Below are 22,991 nucleotides of genomic sequence, written 5' to 3'. Positions count from 1 at the left end.
ATCTACGTTTGATAGGTGTACCTGAATGTGACGAAGAGAATGCATCCAAGCTGGAAAATACTCTTCAGGATATTATCCAGGAAAACTTCCCCAACCTAGCAAGGCAGGCCAATATTCAAGTCCAGGAAATACAGAGAACACCACAAAGATATTCCTCTAGAAGAGCAACCCCAAGGCACATAATCATCAGATTCACCAGGGTTGAAATGAAGGAGAAAATACTAAGGGCAGCCAGAGAGAAAGGTCGGGTTACCCACAAAGGGAAACCCATCAGACTCACAGCAGATCTCTCAGCAGAAACCCTACAGGCCAGAAGAGAGTGGGGGCCGATATTCAACATCCTTAAAGAAAAGAACTTTCAACCCAGAATTTCATATCCAGCCAAACTAAGCTTCATAAGTGAAGGAAAAATAAAATCCTTTGTGAACAAGCAAGTACTCACAGATTTCATCACCACCAGACCAGCTTTACAAGAGCTCCTGAAGGAGACACTACACATAGAAAAAAACAACCAGCACCAGCCACTCCAAAAATGCACTAAATGGTAAAGAGCAGCAACACAATGAAGAATCTCCATCAACCAATGGGCAAAACAGCCAGCTAGCATCAAAATGACAGGACCAAACTCACACATAACAATATTAACCCTAAATGTAAATGGACTAAATGCCCCAATCAAAAGACACAGACTGGCAAATTGGATAAAAAGCCAAAACCCATCAGTGTGCTGTATCCAGGAAACCCACCTCACATGCAAGGATACACAAAGGCTCAAAATAAAGGGATGGAGGAAGATTTACCAAGCAAATGGAGAGCAAAAAAAAGCAGGAGTTGCAATTCTCATCTCTGATAAAATAGACTTTAAAGCAACAAAGATCAAAAGAGACAAAGAAGGACATTACATAATGGTAAAAGGATCAATACAACAAGAAGAGCTAACGATCCTAAATATATATGCACCTAATACAGGAGCACCCAGATACATAAGGCAAGTTCTTAAAGACTTACAAAGAGACATAGACTCCCACACATTAATACTGGGAGACTTCAACACACCATTGTCCATATTAGACAGATCAACGAGACAGAAAATTAATAAGGATATCCAGGACTTGAACTCAGACCTGGAACAAGCAAACCTAATAGATATTTACAGAACTCTCCAGCCCAAATCCACAGAATATACATTCTTCTCAGCACCACATCACACCTACTCTAAAATTGACCACATAATTGGAAGTAAATCACTCCTCAGCAAATGCAAAAGAACAGAAACCATAACAAACAGTCTCTCAGACCACAGTGCAATCAAGTTAGAACTCAGAATTCAGAAGCCAACCCAGAACCGCACATCCTCATGGAAATTGAACAACTTTCTCCTGAATGTTGACTGGATAAACACTGAAATGAAGGCAGAAATAAAGATGTTCTTCGAAACCAACGAGAATGAAGACACCACATACCAGAATCTCTGGGACACATTTAAAGCAGTCTCTAGAGGAAAATATATAGCAATAAGTGCCCACATGAGAAGAAAGGAGAGAACTAAAATTGACACCCTATCATCAAAATTGAAAGAGCTAGAGGAGCAAGATCAAAAAAACTCAAAACCTAGCAGAAGACAAGAAATAACTAAGATCAAAGCAGAAATGACGGAGATAGAGACACGAAAAACCCTTCAAAAAATCAATAAATCCAGGAGCTGGTTTTTTGAAAAGATCAACAAAATAGACAGACCACTAGCCAAACTAATAAAAAAGAAAAGAGAGAATAACCAAATAGATGCAATAAAAACTGATAAAGGGGATATCACCACAGATGCCACAGAAATTCAAACCATCATCAGAGATTATTACAAACAACTCTATGCACATAAATTAGAAAACCTGGAAGAAATGGATAAATTCCTGGACAGTAGTCTCCTCCCATGCCTAAACCAGGAAGAAGTCGAAACCCTGAATAGACCAATAACAAGGGCTGAAGTCGAGGCAGCAATTAAGAGCCTACCACCCAAAAAAAGCCCAGGCCCAGATGGTCTAACAGCCGAATTCTACCAGACATACAAAGAGGAACTGGTACCATTCCTACTGAAACTATTCCAAATAATCCAAAAAGAGGGAATCCTTCCCAAATCATTTTATGAGACCAACATCATCCTAATACCAAAACCCGGCAGAGACTCAACAAGAAAAGAAAACTACAGGCCAATATCCATGATGAACATAGATGCAAAAATCTTCAATAAAATACTGGCAAGCCGATTACAACAGCACATCAAAAAGCTTATCCACCATGATCAAGTAGGATTCATCCCGGGGATGCAAGGCTGGTTCAATATACGCAAGTCTATAAATGTAATTCACCACATAAACAGAACCAAAGACAAAAACCACATGATTATCTCAATTGATGCAGAGAAGGCCTTCGACAAAATTCAACAGCCCTTTATGCTAAAAACCCTCAATAAACTAGGTATCGATGGAACATACCTCAAAATAATAAAAGCTATTTATGACAAACCGACAGCCAATATCATACTGAATGGGCAAAAACTGGAAGCATTCCCTTTGAAATCTGGCACTAGACAAGGATGCCCTCTCTCACCACTCCTATGCAATATAGTACTGGAAGTTCTAGCCAGAGCAATCAGGCAAGAAAAAGAAATAAAGGGTATTCAATTAGGAAAGGAGGAAGTCAAATTGTCTCTATTTGCAGACGACATGATTGTATATCTAGAAGACCCTATCACCTCAGCCCAAAATCTCCTGAAACTGATAAGCAACTTCAGCAAAGTCTCAGGATACAAAATCAATGTGCAAAAATCACAAGCATTCCTATACACCAATAATAGACTTAAAGAGAGCCAAATCAAGAACGAACTGCCATTCACAATTGCTACAAAGAGAATAAAATACCTAGGAATACAACTAACAAGGAACGTAAAGGACCTCTTCAAGGAGAACTACAAATCACTGCTCAACGAAATAAGAGAGGACACAAACAGATGGAGAAACATTCCATGTTCATGGTTAGGAAGAATTAATATCGTGAAAATGGCCATACTGCCCAAAGTAATTTACAGATTCAACGCTATCCCCATCAAGCTACCAATGACCTTCTTCACAGAACTGGAAAAAACCACCTTAAACTTCATATGGAACCAAAAGAGAGCCCGCATAGCCAAGTCAATTCTAAGCAAAAAGAACAAAGTGGGAGGCATCACACTACCGGACTTCAAACTATACTACAAGGCTACAGTAATCAAAACAGCATGGTACTGGTACCAAAACAGAGATATAGACCAATGGAACAGAACAGAGACGTCGGAGGCGACACAACATATCTACAACCACCTGATCTTTGACAAACCTGAAAAAAACAATCAATGGGGAAAGGATTCCATGTTCAATAAGTGGTGTTGGGAAAACTGGCTAGCCATATGCAGAAAGCAGAAACTGGACCCCTTCCTGACACCTTACACTAAAATTGACTCCAGATGGATTAAAGACTTAAACATAAGACGTAACACCATAAAAACACTAGAAGGAAACCTAGGCAAAACCATTCAGGACATAGGCGTAGGCAAGGACTTTATGACCAAAACACCAAAAGCATTGGCAACAAAAGCCAAAATAGACAAATGGGACCTAATCAAACTCCACAGCTTTTGCACGGCAAAAGAAACAGTCAATAGAGTGAATCGGCAACCAACAGAATGGGAAAAAATTTTTGCAGCCTACCCGTCTGACAAAGGGCTGATATCCAGAATTTACAATGAACTAAAAAAGATTTACAAGAAAAAAACAAACAAGCCCATTCAAAAATGGGCGAAGGATATGGACAGATATTTTACAAAAGAAGACATACATGAGGCCAACAAACATATGAAAAAATGCTCATCATCACTGGTCATTAGAGAAATGCAAATCAAAACTACATTGAGATACCATCTCACGCCAGTTAGAATGGCGATCATTAAAAAATCTGGAGACAACAGATGCTGGAGAGACTGTGGAGAAATAGGAACACTTTTACACTGTTGGTGGGAGTGTAAATTAGTTCAACCACTGTGGAAAACAGTGTGGCGATTCCTCAAGGACCTAGAAATAGAAATTCCATTTGACCCAGCAATCCCATTACTGGGCATATATCCAAAGGAATATGAATCGTTCTACTATAAGGACACATGCACACGAAAGTTCATTGCAGCACAGTTTACAATAGCAAAGACCTGGAACCAGCCCAAATGCCCATCGATGATAGACTGGACAGGAAAAATGTGGCACATATACACCATGGAATATTATGCAGCCATTAAAAAGGAGGAGTTCACATCCTTCGTAGGGACATGGATGAACCTGGAAAACATCATTCTCAGCAAACTGACACAAGAACACAAAATCAAACACCACATGTTCTCACTCATAGGCGGGTGCTGAACAAGGAGAACACATGGACACAGGGAGGGGAGCACTATACACGGGGTTCTGTTGCGGGGAGGGGGGATAGTGGGGAGGTGGGGAGTTGGGGAGGGATAGCATGGGGAGAAATGCCACATATAGGTGAAGGGGAGGGAGGCAGCAAATCATACTGCCAGGTGAGAACCTGTGCAACAACCTTGCATGCTATTCACATGTACCCCAAAACCTAAAATGCAATAAAAAAAAAAAAAAAAAAGGACTATTACAGATTATCTGCTTGCAGTTCCTATCTTGCAGAAGAGAAAGTTGTCCCATAACAGTAATAAACGTTGCACAGCCTGACTAGTTATCCAGTCTACCCACTCATTTATCCATTCAACAAACATTTATACAGCTTCTGCTCTATGCAATGCATCATCCTTTGTGCTAGAAATAAGTATAATTATTACCCTCAGGAAGTCCATATTTGAAAAACAATGACAAACTCAGTCTGAACTCAGTTCCACTGAAAAATAAATTAGGAGGGTATTTAAGCACTAAAGCATCTGCTGAAAAGTCCTGGAGGACATTAGAAAGAGGTTGATTTCTTTTAAAAAAGGCAAGAGAACATCAATTCTATAATAAAAGTAAACAATTAAGGCTAAATAAAGGCACAATTAACTCTGGCAGTATTGGGAAACAGCTGAAATTATATTAGATCTGACTCTTGAGAAATTACTAGGCCTAAGTTTTGATTATATTTTCCTTATTTTTGCTCTGAACTGGTAGTACATTGCTATTATCTTCTAAAAAGACACTGTATTGTTTTATATTAGTTTCTATACTTACAATTAAATCACCCTATCTCATTTGCAGAAAACTAGAATTTGCATTATACAGTATTAATTTCTTATTGTGCAATTTTCCAATAAAACTTCATTCTCTAAAACCACTATGCATATTCTTGCTAACATCCACATGATTTCTATAATTTTTCCTTTTTTATCTATTATAATGAAACACACCAGTTAGAAATTATTTGATGGTTTAGAAAGGATAACTAAATTGTGTCTGATCAAAAATTGCACTTCACAAATATAAAGACACCAAACCCAAAAAGACACTGCAGAATTTAAAATCACGAAGAACAACAGAACTACTAAATAATCACAATTTTGGAATTTTGGAATTGGACCTTTTTTTTTTTTTTTTTTTTTGAGACAGTGTTTTGCTCTTGCTGCCCAAGTTGGAGTGCAATGGCGCCATCTCGGCTCAATGCAACCTCCACCTCTTGGGTTCAAGCGATTCTCCTGCCTCAGCCTCCCAAGTAGCTAGGATTACAGGTGCCCACCACTGTATCTGGCTAATTTTTGTTTTTTTTTTTTTTTTTTTTTTTTTTTTTTTAGACGGAGTTTCGCTCTTGTTACCCAGGCTGGAGTGCAATGGCGCGATCTCGGCTCACCGCAACCTCCGCCTCCTGGGTTCATGCAATTCTCCTGCCTCAGCCTCCTGAGTAGCTGGGATTACAGGCACACGCCACCATGCCCGGCTAATTTTTTGTATTTTTAGTAGAGACGAGGTTTCACCATGTTAGCCAGGCTGGTCTCGAACTCCTGACCTCGTGATATGCCAGTTACGGCCTCCCAAAGTGCTAGGATTACAGGCTTGAACCCCCTTGCCTGGCTGGATTGGACCATATTTTATCATAATCCTTTTATGGTGGAGATATACATATACATATATGGGTGTATATGCACACATACACACTTTTTTGCATTTGCATTAATCCATGCATATGTCTTATATTTATCTAATTCTCCAGGGAAATCTGACAATCTGACATAAAATTAAGGATTCAGGTCTGAGGTATCTCTGGTATTCTTCATTTCCAAGCAAATCCATTCATTGATTTCAGTAAATATGCACTGAGTACCCAGTAAGTTGTATATGGTAAACCAAAGTCAAAATTACGAGTTTTCAACAGTCCTGTTATTTTTTTTCTCTATTATTTTACATTTTGCAGTGCCCTTTTGGATTTGACTCTTCTAATATTCTGTGTTGGGCTGTGATTTTTGATCACACAAGATTTTAAACTAGAGGGGTGACGCCAGCCATAAAACATAACTCTACAATATACCAAGTGGTAATAAATGCAATGAAAAAAATAGATCAGGATAAAGGGTAGGAAGTGATAGGTTACATGCAACTTACTAAAGAATTACATATTTAAATTTTTCCATAAAACTTTTGAATTTTAAAAATTTAATTAGACTAAACATAAAAGTACTTGAAACATTCTTGATCTTTCAGAATAAGTAATAGCAAACATATATTTGAATGCTTCCTCTTTACAAGAATGTAAGCTCCATGTGGGTGAGACTTTTGTCTTCTCTGTCCATGCTGTATTCTCGACATCTAGAAGTACCAGAAAATAGTACACTCAGAAAGTAGTTATTGGATTAATTTAAATATATATTTATATATAAATACATATATGCCATGCTGTGTTCTAGGTACTCAGTAAATTCATTTAATTTTTACAATAATTATATAAAGTAGATACTATTACACTCCCTGTCTTGCAGATGAAGACACAAAGGCAAGGAGTAGCTAAGGAATTTGCTATTAAGTGGAAGAAGCAGGATTTGAACTCAGGTGGTAGGCTCTAGAGCCCTCATCCTTTGTTACTCTGCTGTGTTGCCTCTTATATAAGTCAATACTCTACTTACATGAGACAATGAGCTGCTCTCCATTTGAATAAGCTCCGTGAAGTCAAAAATTCCAATAAGGGCATTGCTAACAATTCCCATAAGAACAGGAAAACAATTAAATTTCTTGGTTTTACATGCAACTGAAAACCTATAATCTTTTTTTTATAATACTATAAAAAAGTACACAAATAAAAGTTCTAAGTTCTTAGAGTAAATACATTTATTGGATATTTTTTATATTACCAGAGTGGAGTTCGGATGAGAAGGAGAATATTAATTTTTCTTTGACGCTTCTGCCTTCTTTGAATTGGTATAAGAATGCATTATTTTTGTAATTCAAGTGACTTGTTTTGTAGATGAAATGGATTAACATTCACTCACATGGAAAGATGACATTTTATGTGACAAATAAAGTTTCAAGCCTCCTCTAATATTATAACGTTAGAAAATATAAAAGTTTCCTATAGTTCAAAATATTAAGATGTGGCAAAAACAAAACAAAACAAAACAAAAATCAAAAACAAACAAAAAAAACCACTCATGATAAAATGGTACATGGAAGCAAACATACCTTCTGGTCACCAGACACTATGATCGCTCCATTGTAGGAGGGATCGTCTGAGCCATTTCTGTTTCTAAAGTCAACTATTTACAAAACTATATCCTGATGCTTCAGTGAATGCACGAGGTCTTCAATATTTGATCCTAATGTAAAGAAAGGAAGGCAACAAGAAAAAAAAAAGCATTACATCAAAGTCAAAGCTTTAAAATAATAATGATTTCCAGTCATGCTAAGAAAACCCCAGAATAGCTCAGTAAAGAGCTTTGCTCTTCAGGAGTACGATACTATTCATTCTGAGGCTAGGACATTAAGTTCCATTTACCATCTTTAATGTAATGGACTCCTTTATTCCTTTCAGAAATATATTCATTTATCTTATAATTTTCACCAGATGAAAAGAGTTTATGAAAATAAGATTACAATTCTCACAGAAAGAAAATTTGCTAGTAGTGACTTTTATAAACTTTACCAGAACCATGTAATATTTGTAATTATGAATAATACATCTAAAATATACCTCATGACCCAGGCTTGTTCTAGTGATCCTATCAACCTGAAATGGCTGTATCCCACTAACCTTGCAATGATATTTAAAGTACTAGTAACCCATTCAAAATATCTTTATGAAATTAAGTTAACTTGACATTTGCCATTGTGCCCATTATTTTTCTTGACTTGAAAATTAACCCAGCAGAGATGGAAAGGAAGTCACATTGGTCAGAGGGAGAAGTCAAGCTATGATGCAGCCTCTACAGTCTGAATCAACCACCCCCCACCAACAGAGCTCTGAATTTAAAATGATCCATCAGGGAGAGAATCCACAGACCCTTTGAAAGAGGCGGCTTGCAGTTGCAGGCTCCACTGAGAAGCTGAAAAACTGTGAGTGCCCTAAGTGTGAAAGGGGGAATGTCTACCCCCAAACACACATCCTCATTGGGGAACCTGAAGGTCCAGATCACAGGAGAAGGATATTACCTTACTGGAGCTAAGATAAGTTTAGAAAGCCAAGCAAAATATAGGGGTAGAGGAAGCAGTGGGAAGAACCCTGTGGGCACTCTCATCCCCAAGGAAGCCATTTTTGACTTTGTCTTACAGGTTGCAGAGGGCTGCCAGTGGAACTGAGGAAAGACCACAGGGAGAGAGAAACTTCCAGCTGAACTTTGTAACAATTTCAACCAAATGCAAAGTTTCCTGGACAGAATCTTGGGGAGGGGATGATCAGGGAGAGCAAATACGAGCAGAGAAGCCATGGCAGGTGGAGAGGCACAAAACCAGAAAGCTCTGCTTGCTTTCTCAAAGGTACTCTTGTAGCATGGAGAGAGTTCTCAGTCCTGCTCACCAACTGCCTGGAAACGGACTCAGTGCTGTTGTGGGGGTATGATGGGAGTGAGACCACCTTTCCAGCTATATGGGAACTAAGTGAGGCCTGTCACTGCCAGCTTTCCCCCACTTCCCTGGTGACTGGTATGACATGGCAGAAGCAGCCATAATCTCCCTGGGAACATAACTCCAAAGGACATGCCCTACAGCAGCTGTAGTAAGCCCTGCCCAAGTACAGTCTAAGCTCAGACATACCTAACCCTGACCTCACCTGATGGTTTTTCTTTACCCACCCGGGTAGCCAAAGACAAAGGATATAATCTCTTGGAAGCTCTATGGCCCCATCCACGACCTGAAAAAACTGAATACTTATCCAGGCCACCCTAGGGCAAGCTTGTATCCTCCCTATACTACCATAGCTGATGCTCTCTTGAAAGTGCCACCTCCAGGATGGAGGTTGACCAACATCGTTCCAGCACACTAAACAAAACTACAACCAAGGACCCTCACAGAGTCTACTTCATTCCCCTCCTACCTCCACTAGAACAGGTGCTTGTACCCATAGCTGTGAGACCTGAAGACAGATCAAAAAATAATAGACGTTGGCATGGATGTGGTGAAAAGGGAAGACTTTTACACTGTTGGTGGGAATGTAAACTAGTAAAACCACTATGGAAAACAGTGTGAAGATTTCTTTAAAAACTAAAAGTAAGTCTACCATTTGATCCAGCAATCCCACTGCTGGGTATCTATGCAGAGGAAAAGAAGTCATTATATTAAAAAGATACTTGTGCACACATGTTTATAGCAGCACAATTCACAACTGCAAAAATACGGAACCAGCCCAAGTGCCCATCAACCAATGAGTGGGTTTAAAAAATGTCATTTATATATATATACATACACACACCATGGAATACTACTAATCCATAAAAGGAAACAAAATGATGGCATTTGCAGCAACCTAGACGGAGTTGGAGACCATTATTCTAAGTGATGTAGCTCAGGAATGTAAAAACAAACATTATATGTTATCACTCGTAAGTGGGAGCTAAGCTAGGAAGACGCAAAGGAGTGAGAATGATCCAATGGACTTTGCAGACTCAGGGGAAAGGGTGAGACAGGGTTGAGGGATAGAAGACTACACATTGAGTATAGTGTACACTGCTCAGGTGATGAGTGCACCAAAATTTCAGAAATCACCATTAAAGAACTTATGCATGTAACCAAACACCACCTGTTTCCCTCAAACCTACTGAAATAAAGATAATACAAAATAAAAAATATTTGAAAATAAAATTAACCCATCAGTTTCCTTCATTTGAAAATGGAGCAAGATGGAGAGATACGATTTTTGTTTTCAATTGTCTCTCAGATATTTGCTTCCTAAAGATCTTTGATAATAAAAAAATTGACACTAAATTTTAGCCCTGTTTCTCACCTGTATTATTAATGATTAATAGGCTTGTAAGAGGAGTCTTTGGGATTTGTTCCAGAGAAAGGAAATACATACTGGGTGAAAACTACCAACAATGAGTTTCACGAGTTACTTTATATATTATCTTCTCCAGAATGATGGAGATAAAAGCAACTCCAAGTACTAGTAACCTAAGTAAAACAAAATTATAACATGAGTCTGAAGCAATTTTCCTCTGATTATTTAAGTCACAAAGATGTTACATAAGTGCTAACTATGAAAATCCCACATGCATTTGTGGTGTTTAGTTAGATCAAATGAAACATACAATGACAGTAATCTGAAAATTGGATCAGAAATGGTACATAATTTGTATCACATTGGAAGATATTCAAGGGTAACAGCATCAAGAGAAAACGTGGAATCCAGGGGCAATCCTCTGTAGGTATGCTGGTTTACCAGGACAACATGGGAAATATGGGAAATAATTTTATGAGATAACAGGGGCCTCAAATTGCCTGTTTGGGTACTTTTGATGAGAAAGAAGCCCTATTTTACACTGCAACCTCGAGCTTGCTATGTGCACAATTGCAAGTAAAATTTTAACTTTCTTCAATTGTTAGTTTACAAATATTTTAATTTTAATGAAACTAAATGCAATATTTAAAACACTATTTTTATATCCTAGAACTCATTCAACCAACTCAAATTGCAAATGAAATGCTTCCAAGCAATCTTTGTTTCTCTAATAAGCATGAGTCCACTCTGCAATGACTACTTTCCCATCAGACTTCAGACTGTACTTCCTTCTTTCTATCAGCCTTATATTTCTTAGGAAAAAAATGCCATCTATAGGACAGAAACTCCTTCATCTTATCACTGGCAAAAGAAAAAAAAACATATCCACAGATTCAGTCATCCTCTCATTCTTTAATTCTGTTGAAGTAGATAATAGATCTTTGCTCCTAACAAAAAGATCAGTCCTTGTCAATATTGAGCTTAATCCAAACTTTCCCTACTCCGTGTATCTCTCATTCATTATAAAATCAACTTTCCTTCCAACTTCACATTGCCTTTTAGCTTCTGCTCTTTCTACTCCCCTCCACGGTCAAGCATTGTAAAAGAGTTTTCTACTGTCAGACTTTAATAACTTCCCTTTTGCCAACGGATGCTTTTGTTTCTCAACCGTTATTAGCCCTCCATATTTTCTAATTTTGTCTCAAATGTAACAATTTCAATGAAACCAACACGAACAAACCTATTTAGAATTGTAATGTACCTCCAACTCTGTCATCCTTCCCTATCCCCTTTTCTACCCTATTTTTTATAACCTGTCATGTAAGTTATTTAGTTCTATATTCAGTATTTTTCCTCTTTTCACCCAACCAGATGTAAACATCATGAAAGCTGGGATCTGTTCCTTTTGTATTCACTAATATAACCAAAACTCCTAGAACAATGCCTAATATATAGCAGGCTTCAATAAAGATTTGTGATATAAATGAAAAAGTTTAAAAGCCTTATCAATTTTGTTCACAACAGTAGTAAAACTGTGCCCCAAAGAGTTAAAGAAACCAATGACTAGCAGAAATTGGTTTGGTGGTTTGGTGGTTGCAGGGTGACAGATTGAAAGAAGAAGAAAAAAAAGAAACAATTTGCTGAAACACTGAAACTCCCTCAGCTTGTAAGATAATAAAACTGGCTGAAATTAGCTGGAACCAATATGGCCAATTATAGTGTGTACAGAATCATCTTGCTGACTTCACAGTCTGAATTTTCACTATGTATTTCATACCAACTGTGCTTGAATTTGCACAAGGGACACATGAGGAGGCATGAAGAGATATCTTTGCATGCCTGAGGACTTTCCAGACCTCTCCTTTTCTTCTACCATGTTAATCCCAGAATCCACCCCCTAAATATTTTCTAATAAAATTGCTGCCTTAAAGCCAGCACAGGGAAACAGATTTGAGCTGGTCTCCTGTCGCCTTGTGAGTCAACTTGCAATAAAAACCTCTTATGCTTAAGAATGTTTTAAATATACTTGTTACTAATGTAAACAGTCAAGAAAGTTAAAGACAAGAAGATACATAAAGCATGAGTCTAAGAAGTAATTGGGAGATCAGAATTCCTCTGAGGCAAAGTGCATTTTTAGAATACAGTCATTCAAATGAACTGCAAACAAGATTTTCTTCTTTTGAAAACAGGCTATGAAAAATAACTCTCACATTAAATCCTTAAATAACTAGTTGGAATAAAGAAGCCAGGAATCACCAGCCAAGATGTCAACCTCACCCGTGAATTGGGTACTGAAGAGGATAACTCGGTCTACTTTATGCTCCTTCAGGAGGCTCCACACTCGGTGCCTTGAAAAGAGATCCATTCCAGCAGTTGGTTCATCCAGTAGCAAAACCTACAGTGGAGGAAATATATGAAAGCATCTTCCTCTTCACAGTGGGGATCTTCAGAAAGCACCATGAAAACCAGTAAGATTTCTAGACTCCAATACGGTCCTCCACCAGATCCCTAACAGGCTTGCATGGTACTTTATTATAAATTTTCCCTCACATTTTGTAATTACAGTAGAAGTTGGACTTTAATAATAGTTGTATAACCTTGAATCTAAATTAATCATAAAAATATATTGTTTCTCTCACCTGAGGATCTCTTAAGATGGCAATCCCTAATGTTAGTTTTCTCTTCTGCCCACCACTTAATTTTTTTAGTGATAATGTCTTGAATGCTTTGCATGTCTAATTCCATTATAATTTTTTTACCTATCCAAAAAAATACCAAATATTTAATTTTAAGCAGTTTTTACTCTCTAAAAATAAAAAGAAATTATTCTAGAACTTCATTAAGTTTTATGTATCAAAGAGTAAAGTAATAGCTGAACAAAAATATAGTCAAAGTAAATTATTTCCAAAGCTATCGATTTTAACATGTTTCTCTACCTCTTGTTCCACTTCCTTTGGCTGAACTCCTTTTATTTTAGCAAATACCCTGAGGTTTTCTCTCACAGTGAGGAAGTCAAATTGAAAATTAAACTGTGGACAAAATCCAATGTTCTGTCTAATTTCTTCCATGTCAGTTATTTCAGAGAGTTGGGTATTATAAATAGTGGCTGATCCTATAATTAAAAATTTAAAAGGCTTTAATGCCAGAATGTTAATTCTATGCAGAGTGATAATATATGTTAGTGTTTAGATTTTGTTCAAAAAACTTGTTTTGATTAAAGAAGCTTCACGTTTCCAATTGCATAATTAATATACTGAGTAATTCAGATTACTCTTAACATAAATATCTATCCACAGCAATGCAAAGTATACATGGAATGTCAAATAATGGTGGAAGAGAGATACAGATGTTTTCATAAATTTATGTACATATGAATAAGTCCAATTTAGAGAAACTTTTTTACATAATCAAATCAATTTACAACTTGCTTTTTCAGCCAACTTACTTTGTAAAATTATTTTCTTACCTTGTGTAGAAACAGACAATCCACTAAGAATGTTTAGCAGTGTTGATTTACCAGCTCCACTGTGCCCAAGTATTGCAGTCATCTGTCTTTGGATATGTCAAAAAAATATGCCTGTTTTAGAATAAAATGTGGAAATTAGATTTTGGATTATATGCAGACGGAATGGACCTTAAAATTGGAAAAGTAAAATGCATCTCAGTATTTCATTTTATTGGTATTTTAGTACATTCCCTGTAATATTATACATTTAATTGTATAAGTTATATATTTGTGACGACAAAGCTTCAATTTGTCTGGAGAAATTGGATTAAGACTTGCAGTGTAAATTTCTACCTTCTTGCTTCTCTCAAATCCTTTGAATGTCAAAGAATCTATACATTTAATATGAAATAATAAAGCAGCTTTTCTGCTGCCGGTGAGCCCCAAGCCTTGGCGGGTGCTTACGGGGAATAGGAGACTGGGCAGGCGTCAGGCTAGTCCAATGGAGACTGGGCGTGATCAGCACTGGAAAAGATGCCTGCCCCTGCTGCCACATATGAAAGAGTAGTTTACAAAAATCCTTCCGAGCACCGCTACATGAAAGTCTGCCTAGAATTTCAAGACTGTGGAGTTGGACTGATTGCTGCGCAGTTCAAACGGCTTCTTATTTCAGCCGTGAAGGACCTGTTTGGGGAGGTTGATGCTGCCTTGCCTTTGGACATCCTACACTATGAAGAGAAGACCTTGTCAGCCATCTCGAGAATATGTAGCAGTGGTCTTGTCAAATTGTGGAGCTCTTTGACCTTGTTAGGATCCTATAAAGGCAAAAAATGTGCTTTCCAGGTGATTCAGGTTTCTCCATTTCTCCTGGCATTATCTGGTAACAGTAGAGAACTAGTACTGGATTGAAGGAATAGTCTTCTATTTTGGAAACATTCCTCCACTCTCAGATTTATTTTTTGGTGCCTGCATGTTTGAAGACTGAAGCAGGCTAAAAGCTCTTGATGAAATTTGAGGGTGCTGAAGATGTTCCCACTAATTTCCAGCCATCACCTTTGGTGGGGTGGGCTTCAAAGGAGAGTCCGCCTGAACCTCCCGGTGCTGACCCTGCAGCACTTTCAGCATATGCACATCAGAGTTGGAGACCATGCTGAACTTAGGACGGCCTTCACACAGACGGATGTGGCTACTTTCACAGAGTTAACAGGGGATGTCAATCCTTTGCATCTAAATGAAGACTTTGCAAAACACACCAAGTTTGGAAATACAATTGTACGTGGAGTTTTGATCAATGGACTTATCTCAGCTCTCCTGGGAACTAAAATGCCAGGGCCAGGCTGTGTATTTCTTTCCCAGGAAATTAGCTTTCCAGCCCCTTTATATATTGGAGAAGTTGTTTTAGCTTCTGCAGAAGTGAAAAAGCTAAAGCAGTCCATTGCTATTATTGCAGTGTCATGTTCAGTAGTAGAAAGTAAAAAGACTGTTATGGAAGGCTGGATTAAAGTTAAGGTTCCAGAAGCTCCTAAATCCTGAAATACGTGTTTAAAGACGCAACCTCAAACACCAATGCTGTTATTAAAGAGCCTTTGGGGAAATGGATTTCTGCTCTTCACCAAAGAGTGGTTGATAGGCTCAGAAGCCCATCCTAGTTAGGGGAAGGGAGTAGATAGAGGGTTGTTCAAATGCCCACTTTCCAGTTTGGCCTTATGCAAGAGTGTATGCAGGAATTCTCTGCCTGTTTTTTTTTGTGAAACTCAAGAAATAGGCTAGGCACAGTGACTCGTAACTGTAATCCTAGCACTTTGGGAGGCTGAGGCAGATGGATCACTTGAGGTCAGCAGTCCAAGACCAGCCTGGCCAACATGGTGAGACCTCATCTCTACAAAAAGAAAATGTAAAAATTAGCAGTGCTTGGTGGCTTGGGCCTGTAGTCCCAGCTACTCGGGAGGCTGAGGTGGGAGAATTGCTTGGGCCCAAGAGCTGGAGGTTACAATGAGAAGCTGAGATCACACCTCTGCACTGCAGCCTGGGTGACAGAGCAAGACCCTGTCTCAAAAAAAAAGAAAGTATTGGGGAGGTTATTTATCTAAAGACTCTACTGTAAAGTCAGGCGTGGTGGCGCACGCTTATAATCCCAGCACTTTGGGAGGTCGTGGCAGGCGAATCACTTGAGGTCAGAAGCTCAAGACCAGCCTGGTCAACATGTGAAACCCCATTTCCACTAAAAATAGAAAAATTAGTTGTGTGTGGTGGCGGGCACCTGTAATCCCAGCTACTTGGGAGGCTGAGGCAGGAAAATCGTTTGAACCTGGGAGGTTGCAGTGAGCTGAAATCATACCACTGCACTTCAGCCTGGGTGATAGAGCAAAACTCCATCTCAAAAGAAAAAGATTCTGCTTTTAGGAATTCAGACCTAGATAGATTTGCATTTCGATAACAAAACCCTTCCTATATCTGTGTAGAAGCAGCTTCTCACTGAATTTCAACTGTGTATCACTTAATTACTGAAGACAAAAATAGAAGTTGGGTCATCTTTGAACAACTACCTTTTATCAGTGAATATTCTTAGACCCTGCTCTTCAATAGTTACTGAGTCAGAGTTTATTGTAATTTGTTATTTACACCAAGGTGGCATCTTGCTCTGCCTTCTGTGAGACTTGCATTTCGGGAGAGGGGCATATGTGCGCCCTTGGTCTCAGTTATATATAAACTGCCTGATCTATAAAACACTGGTAACACCTGCCACGTGGGATAGTTGGGGGAGATAATAGATGGAGTTAAGCACAGGGCCCAGCCTGTCAGCAGCAGCTACTGTTGCCCATTTCCCCTGCAATGGAGGTGAGAGGTTTTCCTGAGTTTGAAGCTGACTGGCCCACAGTTAAAACCGTCTTTCAGGGTGTCAACCAACCTCTACTAGTGTTCTTAAACGTAGTTTCTGTTTTAAAAGTTAAGATTATTCCTTGAAAATGTGGATCTATCTCTCATTATATAAATAATACATGCTTATTTTAAAAAAAAGAAATAATAAAGCAAAGACCTACTAGGAATAAACAAAAAACATAGTTTATTTGCTTCCTAGGCAAAGGAAAGAAGTGTGGCTTAAGAATCTGTCTCCCTGAGGCTTGCAGAGCTAGAGACAAAGGGCCAGGTGTAGAGACAAAGGGGGACAGTTTATTTCATATTCAGAGGGAGGTAGAATTAGTAAGGAGAACACTGGTAAAGTATCTCCTGGTACTGGTCATCATTCTGTTTTATATCATAAAAGTGTGGGTATGATATTTAGAGATACCTGTTGCGATCTAAGACATGCCACAGGCATTTTCACATGTATGTGCCTAAGACTTCACAACTTTTTCTTTAATGTTTGAAAAATTAACTCCTTTAGAAAACAAGAATTCAGTTAGCATGCCAGAAATTTTAAGAGATTTTCTGAAGACAGAAAACAAGGAATTAGATTGTCAGAGAATCAAAAATCAGGCAAACCACAGCTCAAAATAGATGATGAAGAATTCTATGACAGTAAAACCAGTTTCCTTGATACTTCAAGCTTAGTTTGAGAAAGTCAGGTCAAAGATTATAAACTTATATAAAGAATGTATTCCTATTTTTGAAAAATTATTTTATATATACATCTAAATATAGAAAAAGATAATATATTATTGGTGATTATCCCTCAGAGTATAAACATATTTTTAAATTTTTTGTTTTCTCCATATTTATTATCTAATGTTGCACAATAATTATTTGTATTTTCAGATCACAAAAATGTTTTTTAGTTTAAAACAAAGCTGTGTTTTAGTCTAAAACATCATCAAAACAATGAAGTTTTTATTTTTACCTTGCAATGCTTCTACTTTTCCAGGCTTTTCATTATATTCTTTTTTAACATTTCTGATTCTGAAAGAAGATAAAGTAATTTTGAGGTAAATGCATTTTCTAATATTAGTAACACAGATTACAGTTCATAACTAAGTCTGAACTTCACAGTAAAGGGTGTCACTCTCAATGGGATCTAAGGATCCCCTCACCACTCCCAAAAGAGATTTGCACAGACCTGCTAATACCGTTATCAAGCTTGGCATTTCATATATTCCAGCTATTTCTCTAAGTTATCAAATGAATAAGAGAAAGGTAAAATTGATTTTAAAAAAAGAAGAAGGAAAGAAGGAAGAGACAGAAAGAAAAAAGGGAGAGAGGCTTTCCCTTAATCCTGAATCACTCCCAGTCATTATCTTCCACAGGCAAATTTGTCAAAATAATAATCTTTACTCCCTATTTCCATTTCTTTATCCCACATTTATTTCCCAACTAAGGCAATATAGTGTCTTACCACACCACTCTACAAAAACTATTCACAATGAAATTCACCATCGACCATTCTAGTTACCAAATCTAATGAACACTTTTTGGTCCTTATTTGGCATACCTCATCACTGTTTTAAACTATTGCTCACTCTTTTCTTTTCATAAGCCTCTACTTCCCTGGCTTCTACCCTTTGGCTTTCACATCTTCCTCTTAACATTCTGTTTCGGCATACTTATGGACTCCTTTAATTGGATTATATAATTGACCAACTATTTTTTTATTCTCAAATTTTTTCCATACAATGTTACCCACTCTCATGGCTTCAACTCCCACCTAAATTCTAATGATTCCCAAATTTGTGTCTTTAGATATTTCTTCAAAGTTTCAGATACATATTCTGCTTTTTACTATATATCTGCACTTGGATGTCAAACTGTATGCATTCTATTTTCCTCTAAACTGGCCCACTTCCATTCTCTATCTCAATTAGCATTTCTACTATCTACCCAGGAACTCAAGTTAAGAGCCTGAAAGACATCCTTAACTCTCCCTCTCCCTTTCTCACCCCATCCTGTGACCTAAAAAATTGTTACAATTTAACTTCAAGAATTTATGAATTTAACTTTTTAAATCTATTTGAATTTATCTTTTTACCACTTTTCTATTACCTTCTTGCCCAGACTCTTGTCATCTTTCACCTCAACCAGGGATATGACCTCTGTGCTGGATTGTTAATTATCCCTTTTCTATCAGCAACAGTCTCTTTTCTTATGCAATGCAGAGGACATACCAGGGACTAGATTTCCCAGAACCCTCTTTTCAGTATCAGATTTTGCTAATGAGAAGAACTTGGGCAAGATTTGGAGAGCAGAAATCAAGCAAGGTCATTATTCTCGGGTCACGTGAGCCAAGCATATCCACAGGCTCAAGGTATACAGCAGCTTCTGCTTCTCAGTCTTCTTGATAAGCACTGCTTTGCTACTGCAGATTAAGATAACTGGTGGAAGAGTTCCCAGAAAATCCCTGATATTTGCAGTAGTATACTGACAAACTTCTTGAAAAACACCCATTTCTGTGCATCAGGCTAAGGTCCTCACTGGTTATTTCCCTGACTTTCTGGCTATAAGTTAACCTTCTCTCCTCTAACTCTTGTATATCTGTGAATACCTAATCCCTGTATTAAACCCCTTTACTCCCACAATGTTTCCAATAACTCACTTTTCCTGACCAGATCTAGACTGATACAACATTCTAAGTATTTCCATTTCTCCAGTCGTGTCCCCCTCAAATCCTAGACGATCTTCCTTTAGGGAGTATAGGGACTGAAATTTTGAAGTCAAAAGCTCATTTCATAAAACTACCAGGAAAGTCATCAACAGAGTGAATAGAAAATATTTGTAAATGATAGGTCTGATAAGAGGTTAATATACAAAATAGCAAACTCAATAGCAAGAAAAAATAACCCAATTTGAAAATGAGCAAAAGACCTGAATAAACATTTCTGAAAAGAAGACAAACAAATGGCCAACAAGAATATGAAAAAGTACATAACATCACTAATCATCAGGGAAATGCAAATTAAAACCACAATATTATAGCATCTCACATGTGTTAGAAGGGATGCTACCAAAAAGATGAAAGGTAAAAAGTGTTGGCAAGGATGTGGAGAAAAGGGAAGCCTTGCCACTGGTGGTGAACATGTAAATTAGTACAACCATTATGAAAAACATGATGGAGGTTCCCCAAAGAGTTAAAAATAGAACTACCATATGATTGAGCAATTACACTTCTGGTATACACCCTAAGGAAATGAAACCATTACACTGAAGAGCTATCTGCACTCCCATGTTCACTGCAGCATTATTCACAATAGTCAAGATATGAAAACAACAAACTCAGTGTCCATCAATGGAGAATGGATAAACAAATTGTGGTGTTTATATACAACAGAATACTATTTAGCTTGTAAAAGAAAGGAAATTCTGTCATTTGTGACAACATTCATGAATCTGGAGATCATTAGCTTAGGTAAAATAAGCCAGATACAGAAATATAAATACTGCATGATCTCACTTATATATAGAATCTAAAAAGTGGAACAAACTGAAGTAAAGAATAGAATCTTGGCTACCAGGGCCTGGCAGGGGGTAGGGAGACGGCATGAGTTGGAAAGGTTGGGAAGATGTTTGTTAGTCAAAGGATACAAAATTTTAGTTAGATAGGAGGAATAAATTCAAGAGACCCGTTGTACAACATGGTGACTATAGTTAATAACAATGCATTTTGAAAATTGCTAAGAGAGTAGATTTTAAGTGTTCTCACCACAAAAAATAAGTATATGAGGTAACAAATATGTTAATTAGCTAGATTTAGCTAAGTTCACAATGTATACTATTTCAAAACATTATGTGCACATGATAAATATGTCAAGTTTTTGGCAATTTAATTATTTTAAAAAATTTTTTGTGGTCAATTAAGTATAAAAACATTAAATTACTAATTAAATTTTATAACAATGTATTAAGAAAAAAAGTGTGTTTACTACAGAAAAACAAAACTTTAGTAAAGAGAAAATATGTAATATGGCACAGAATTGTAAAACAGAAAAACATTAACTTTGGAGAATTTAGAGCTTATTTTTTCCTGTACCTACTACAAAGAATTCTAATTTTGTCTGCTAGGTTTCTGGGCTCTAGGGGCTAAAGCAAATTAATTTGAGGTAAAGAGTTAATATCCAGGATCCAAGATGGCTGAATAGGAACAGCTCTGGATTGCAGTTTGCAGCGAGAACAATGCAGAGGGTGAGTGAACACCGCATTTCCAAATGAGTTATTACTGCCCACAGACCAGGATATTCCCGGGCTGAAAAACACCACTAGTTTCCAGGACAGCTGTTTCAGCTGGTGCAGCAGATCTCCACACAAAAACTCACACAAATCTGGGTGGCCATTTCAACTGGTGCCTGGAATGCCTGGGAGACAGAGCCACCCATTCAACTGAAAAAAAGGGGGCTGAAACAGGGAGCCAGATGACCTGGCTAGGAGGGTCCCATCCCAACAAAGACCAGCAATCTGAAAAGCTCTGGATTGAGAGTTTTGCAGCAAGTGCAGCTGGACCTGGGATGGTCCAGCTTTGTTAGGGGAAGGGTGTCCGCCATTAACAAGGCAGTCCACCACTACTGAGGCAATCTGCCATTACCGAGGCAGTCCATAGTTACCGAGGCAGTCTGCCATTACAGAGGCAGTCCGCTATTAATGAGGCAGACCACCATTACTGAGGCAGTTCTAACTATACCTCTATAAACAAAACCACAAGGAAGTTCACACAGCAGCTGGGCAGAGCCCATGGCAGTTCAACAGCACCTCTGCTGGCAGACTGTGACTAAGGCTACCTCCTTGCTGGGCAGGGCATCTCTGAAAAAAAGGCAGCAGCACATCAGGAACTTATAAATAAAGCCCCACCTTCCCAGAACAGAGCACCTGGGAAAAAAAGCAGTATGAGTTCTGCTGCAGCAGACTTAAACATACCTGCCCAGCAGCTCTGAACAGAACAATGGAGCTCACAGCTCAGCACTTGAGCTCCTATAAGGGACAGACTGTCTTCTCAAGCAGCTCCCTGAACCCCATATATCCAAAGAATCATCTCACAAAGGAGAGCTCAGGCTGACATCTGGTGTATATCCTTCTGGGACAAAGGTAACAGAAGAAGAAACTGGCAGCAACCCTTACTGTTCTGCACCTGCTGCAGATGATCCCCAGGCAAGCAGGGTCTGGAGTAGACCTCCAGCAGCCCTACAGCAGAGAGGCCTGGCTGTTAGAAGGAAAACTAAAAAACAGAAAGAAATAGCTTCATCATCAACAAAAAGGACGTCCATTCAGAGACCTCATCCAAAAGTCACCAACTACAAAGACACAGGTAGATAAATCCACAAAGATGGGAAGAAACCAGCACAAAAAGGATAAAAACACCAAAAACCAGAACACCTCTCTTCCTCCAAGGGAACACAACTTATTACCAGCAAAGGAACAAAGCTGGGTGGAGAATGAGTCTTATGAATTGACAGAAACAGGCTTCAGAAGGTGGGTAATAACAAACTTCTCAGAGCTAAAAGAACATGTTCTAACCCAATGCAAAGAAACTAAGAACCTTGAAAAAAGGTTTGACAAAATGCTAACAAGAATAAACAGCTTAGAGAAGAATATAAATGACTTAATGGAGCTGAAAAACACAACATGAGAACTTTGTGAAGCATACACAAGTTTCAATACCTGAATTGACCAAGCAGAAGAAAGGATATTGGAGATTGAAGATCAACTCAATGAAATAAAAGAAGGCAAGATTAGAGAAAAATGAGTGAAAAGAAATGAACAAAACCTCCAAGAAATATGGGATTATGTGAAAAGACCTAATCTATGTTTCATAGGTGTACCTGAATGTGATGGAGAGAATGAATCCAAGCTGGAAAAAGCTCTTCAGGATATTATCCAGGAGAACTTCCCCAACCTAGCAAGGCAGGTCACCATTCAAGTACAGGAAATACAGAAAACACCACAAAGATATTCCTCAAGAAGAGCAATCGTAAGGCACATAATCATCAGATTCACCAGGGTTGAAATGAAGGAAAAAATGGTAAGGACAGCCAGAGAGAAAGGTCAGGTTACCCACAAAGGGAAGCCCATCAGACTCACAGTGGATCTCTCGGCAGAAACTCTATAAGCCAGAAGACAGTGGGGGCCAATATTTAACATCCTTAAAGGAAAGAACTGCCAACCTAGAATTTCATACCCAGCCAAACTAAGCTTCATAAATGAA

General features: G+C 38.1%; 2 protein-coding genes across 2 annotated transcripts; both read left to right on the top strand.

Annotated features, from left to right (window-relative positions):
* The first annotated feature begins 14,399 nt into the window (after window positions 1–14,399).
* Window positions 14,400–14,784, top strand: LOC105718186 (ribonuclease P protein subunit p14). The gene has a single exon (XM_064369411.1). It carries the CDS (start codon window positions 14,408–14,410, stop codon window positions 14,780–14,782), a length of 375 nt encoding a protein of 124 aa, XP_064225481.1. The 5' UTR covers window positions 14,400–14,407; the 3' UTR covers window positions 14,783–14,784.
* A 100-nt stretch (window positions 14,785–14,884) lies between these two features.
* LOC110568288 (hydroxyacyl-thioester dehydratase type 2, mitochondrial-like) lies at window positions 14,885–15,455 on the top strand. Its single transcript, XM_064369410.1, has one exon. It carries the CDS (start codon window positions 14,900–14,902, stop codon window positions 15,404–15,406), a length of 507 nt encoding a protein of 168 aa, XP_064225480.1. The 5' UTR covers window positions 14,885–14,899; the 3' UTR covers window positions 15,407–15,455.
* Window positions 15,456–22,991: the final 7,536 nt, after the last annotated feature.

The sequence above is a fragment of the Aotus nancymaae genome, unplaced genomic scaffold (genome assembly GCF_030222135.1).
Source record: "Aotus nancymaae isolate 86718 unplaced genomic scaffold, 86718_ANA_hifiasm-v0.15.2.pri h1tg000089l, whole genome shotgun sequence".
Classification (NCBI taxonomy): domain Eukaryota; kingdom Metazoa; phylum Chordata; class Mammalia; order Primates; family Aotidae; genus Aotus; species Aotus nancymaae.
Note: the sequence above shows the minus strand (reverse complement) of the source record. Positions and strands in the feature narration are given on the sequence as shown.

Coding starts and splice junctions, on each gene's coding strand:
- LOC105718186 (XM_064369411.1), top strand. CDS start 14,408: ATGCCTGCCCCTGCTGCCACATATGAAAGAGTAGTTTACAAAAATCCT.
- LOC110568288 (XM_064369410.1), top strand. CDS start 14,900: ATGTTCCCACTAATTTCCAGCCATCACCTTTGGTGGGGTGGGCTTCAA.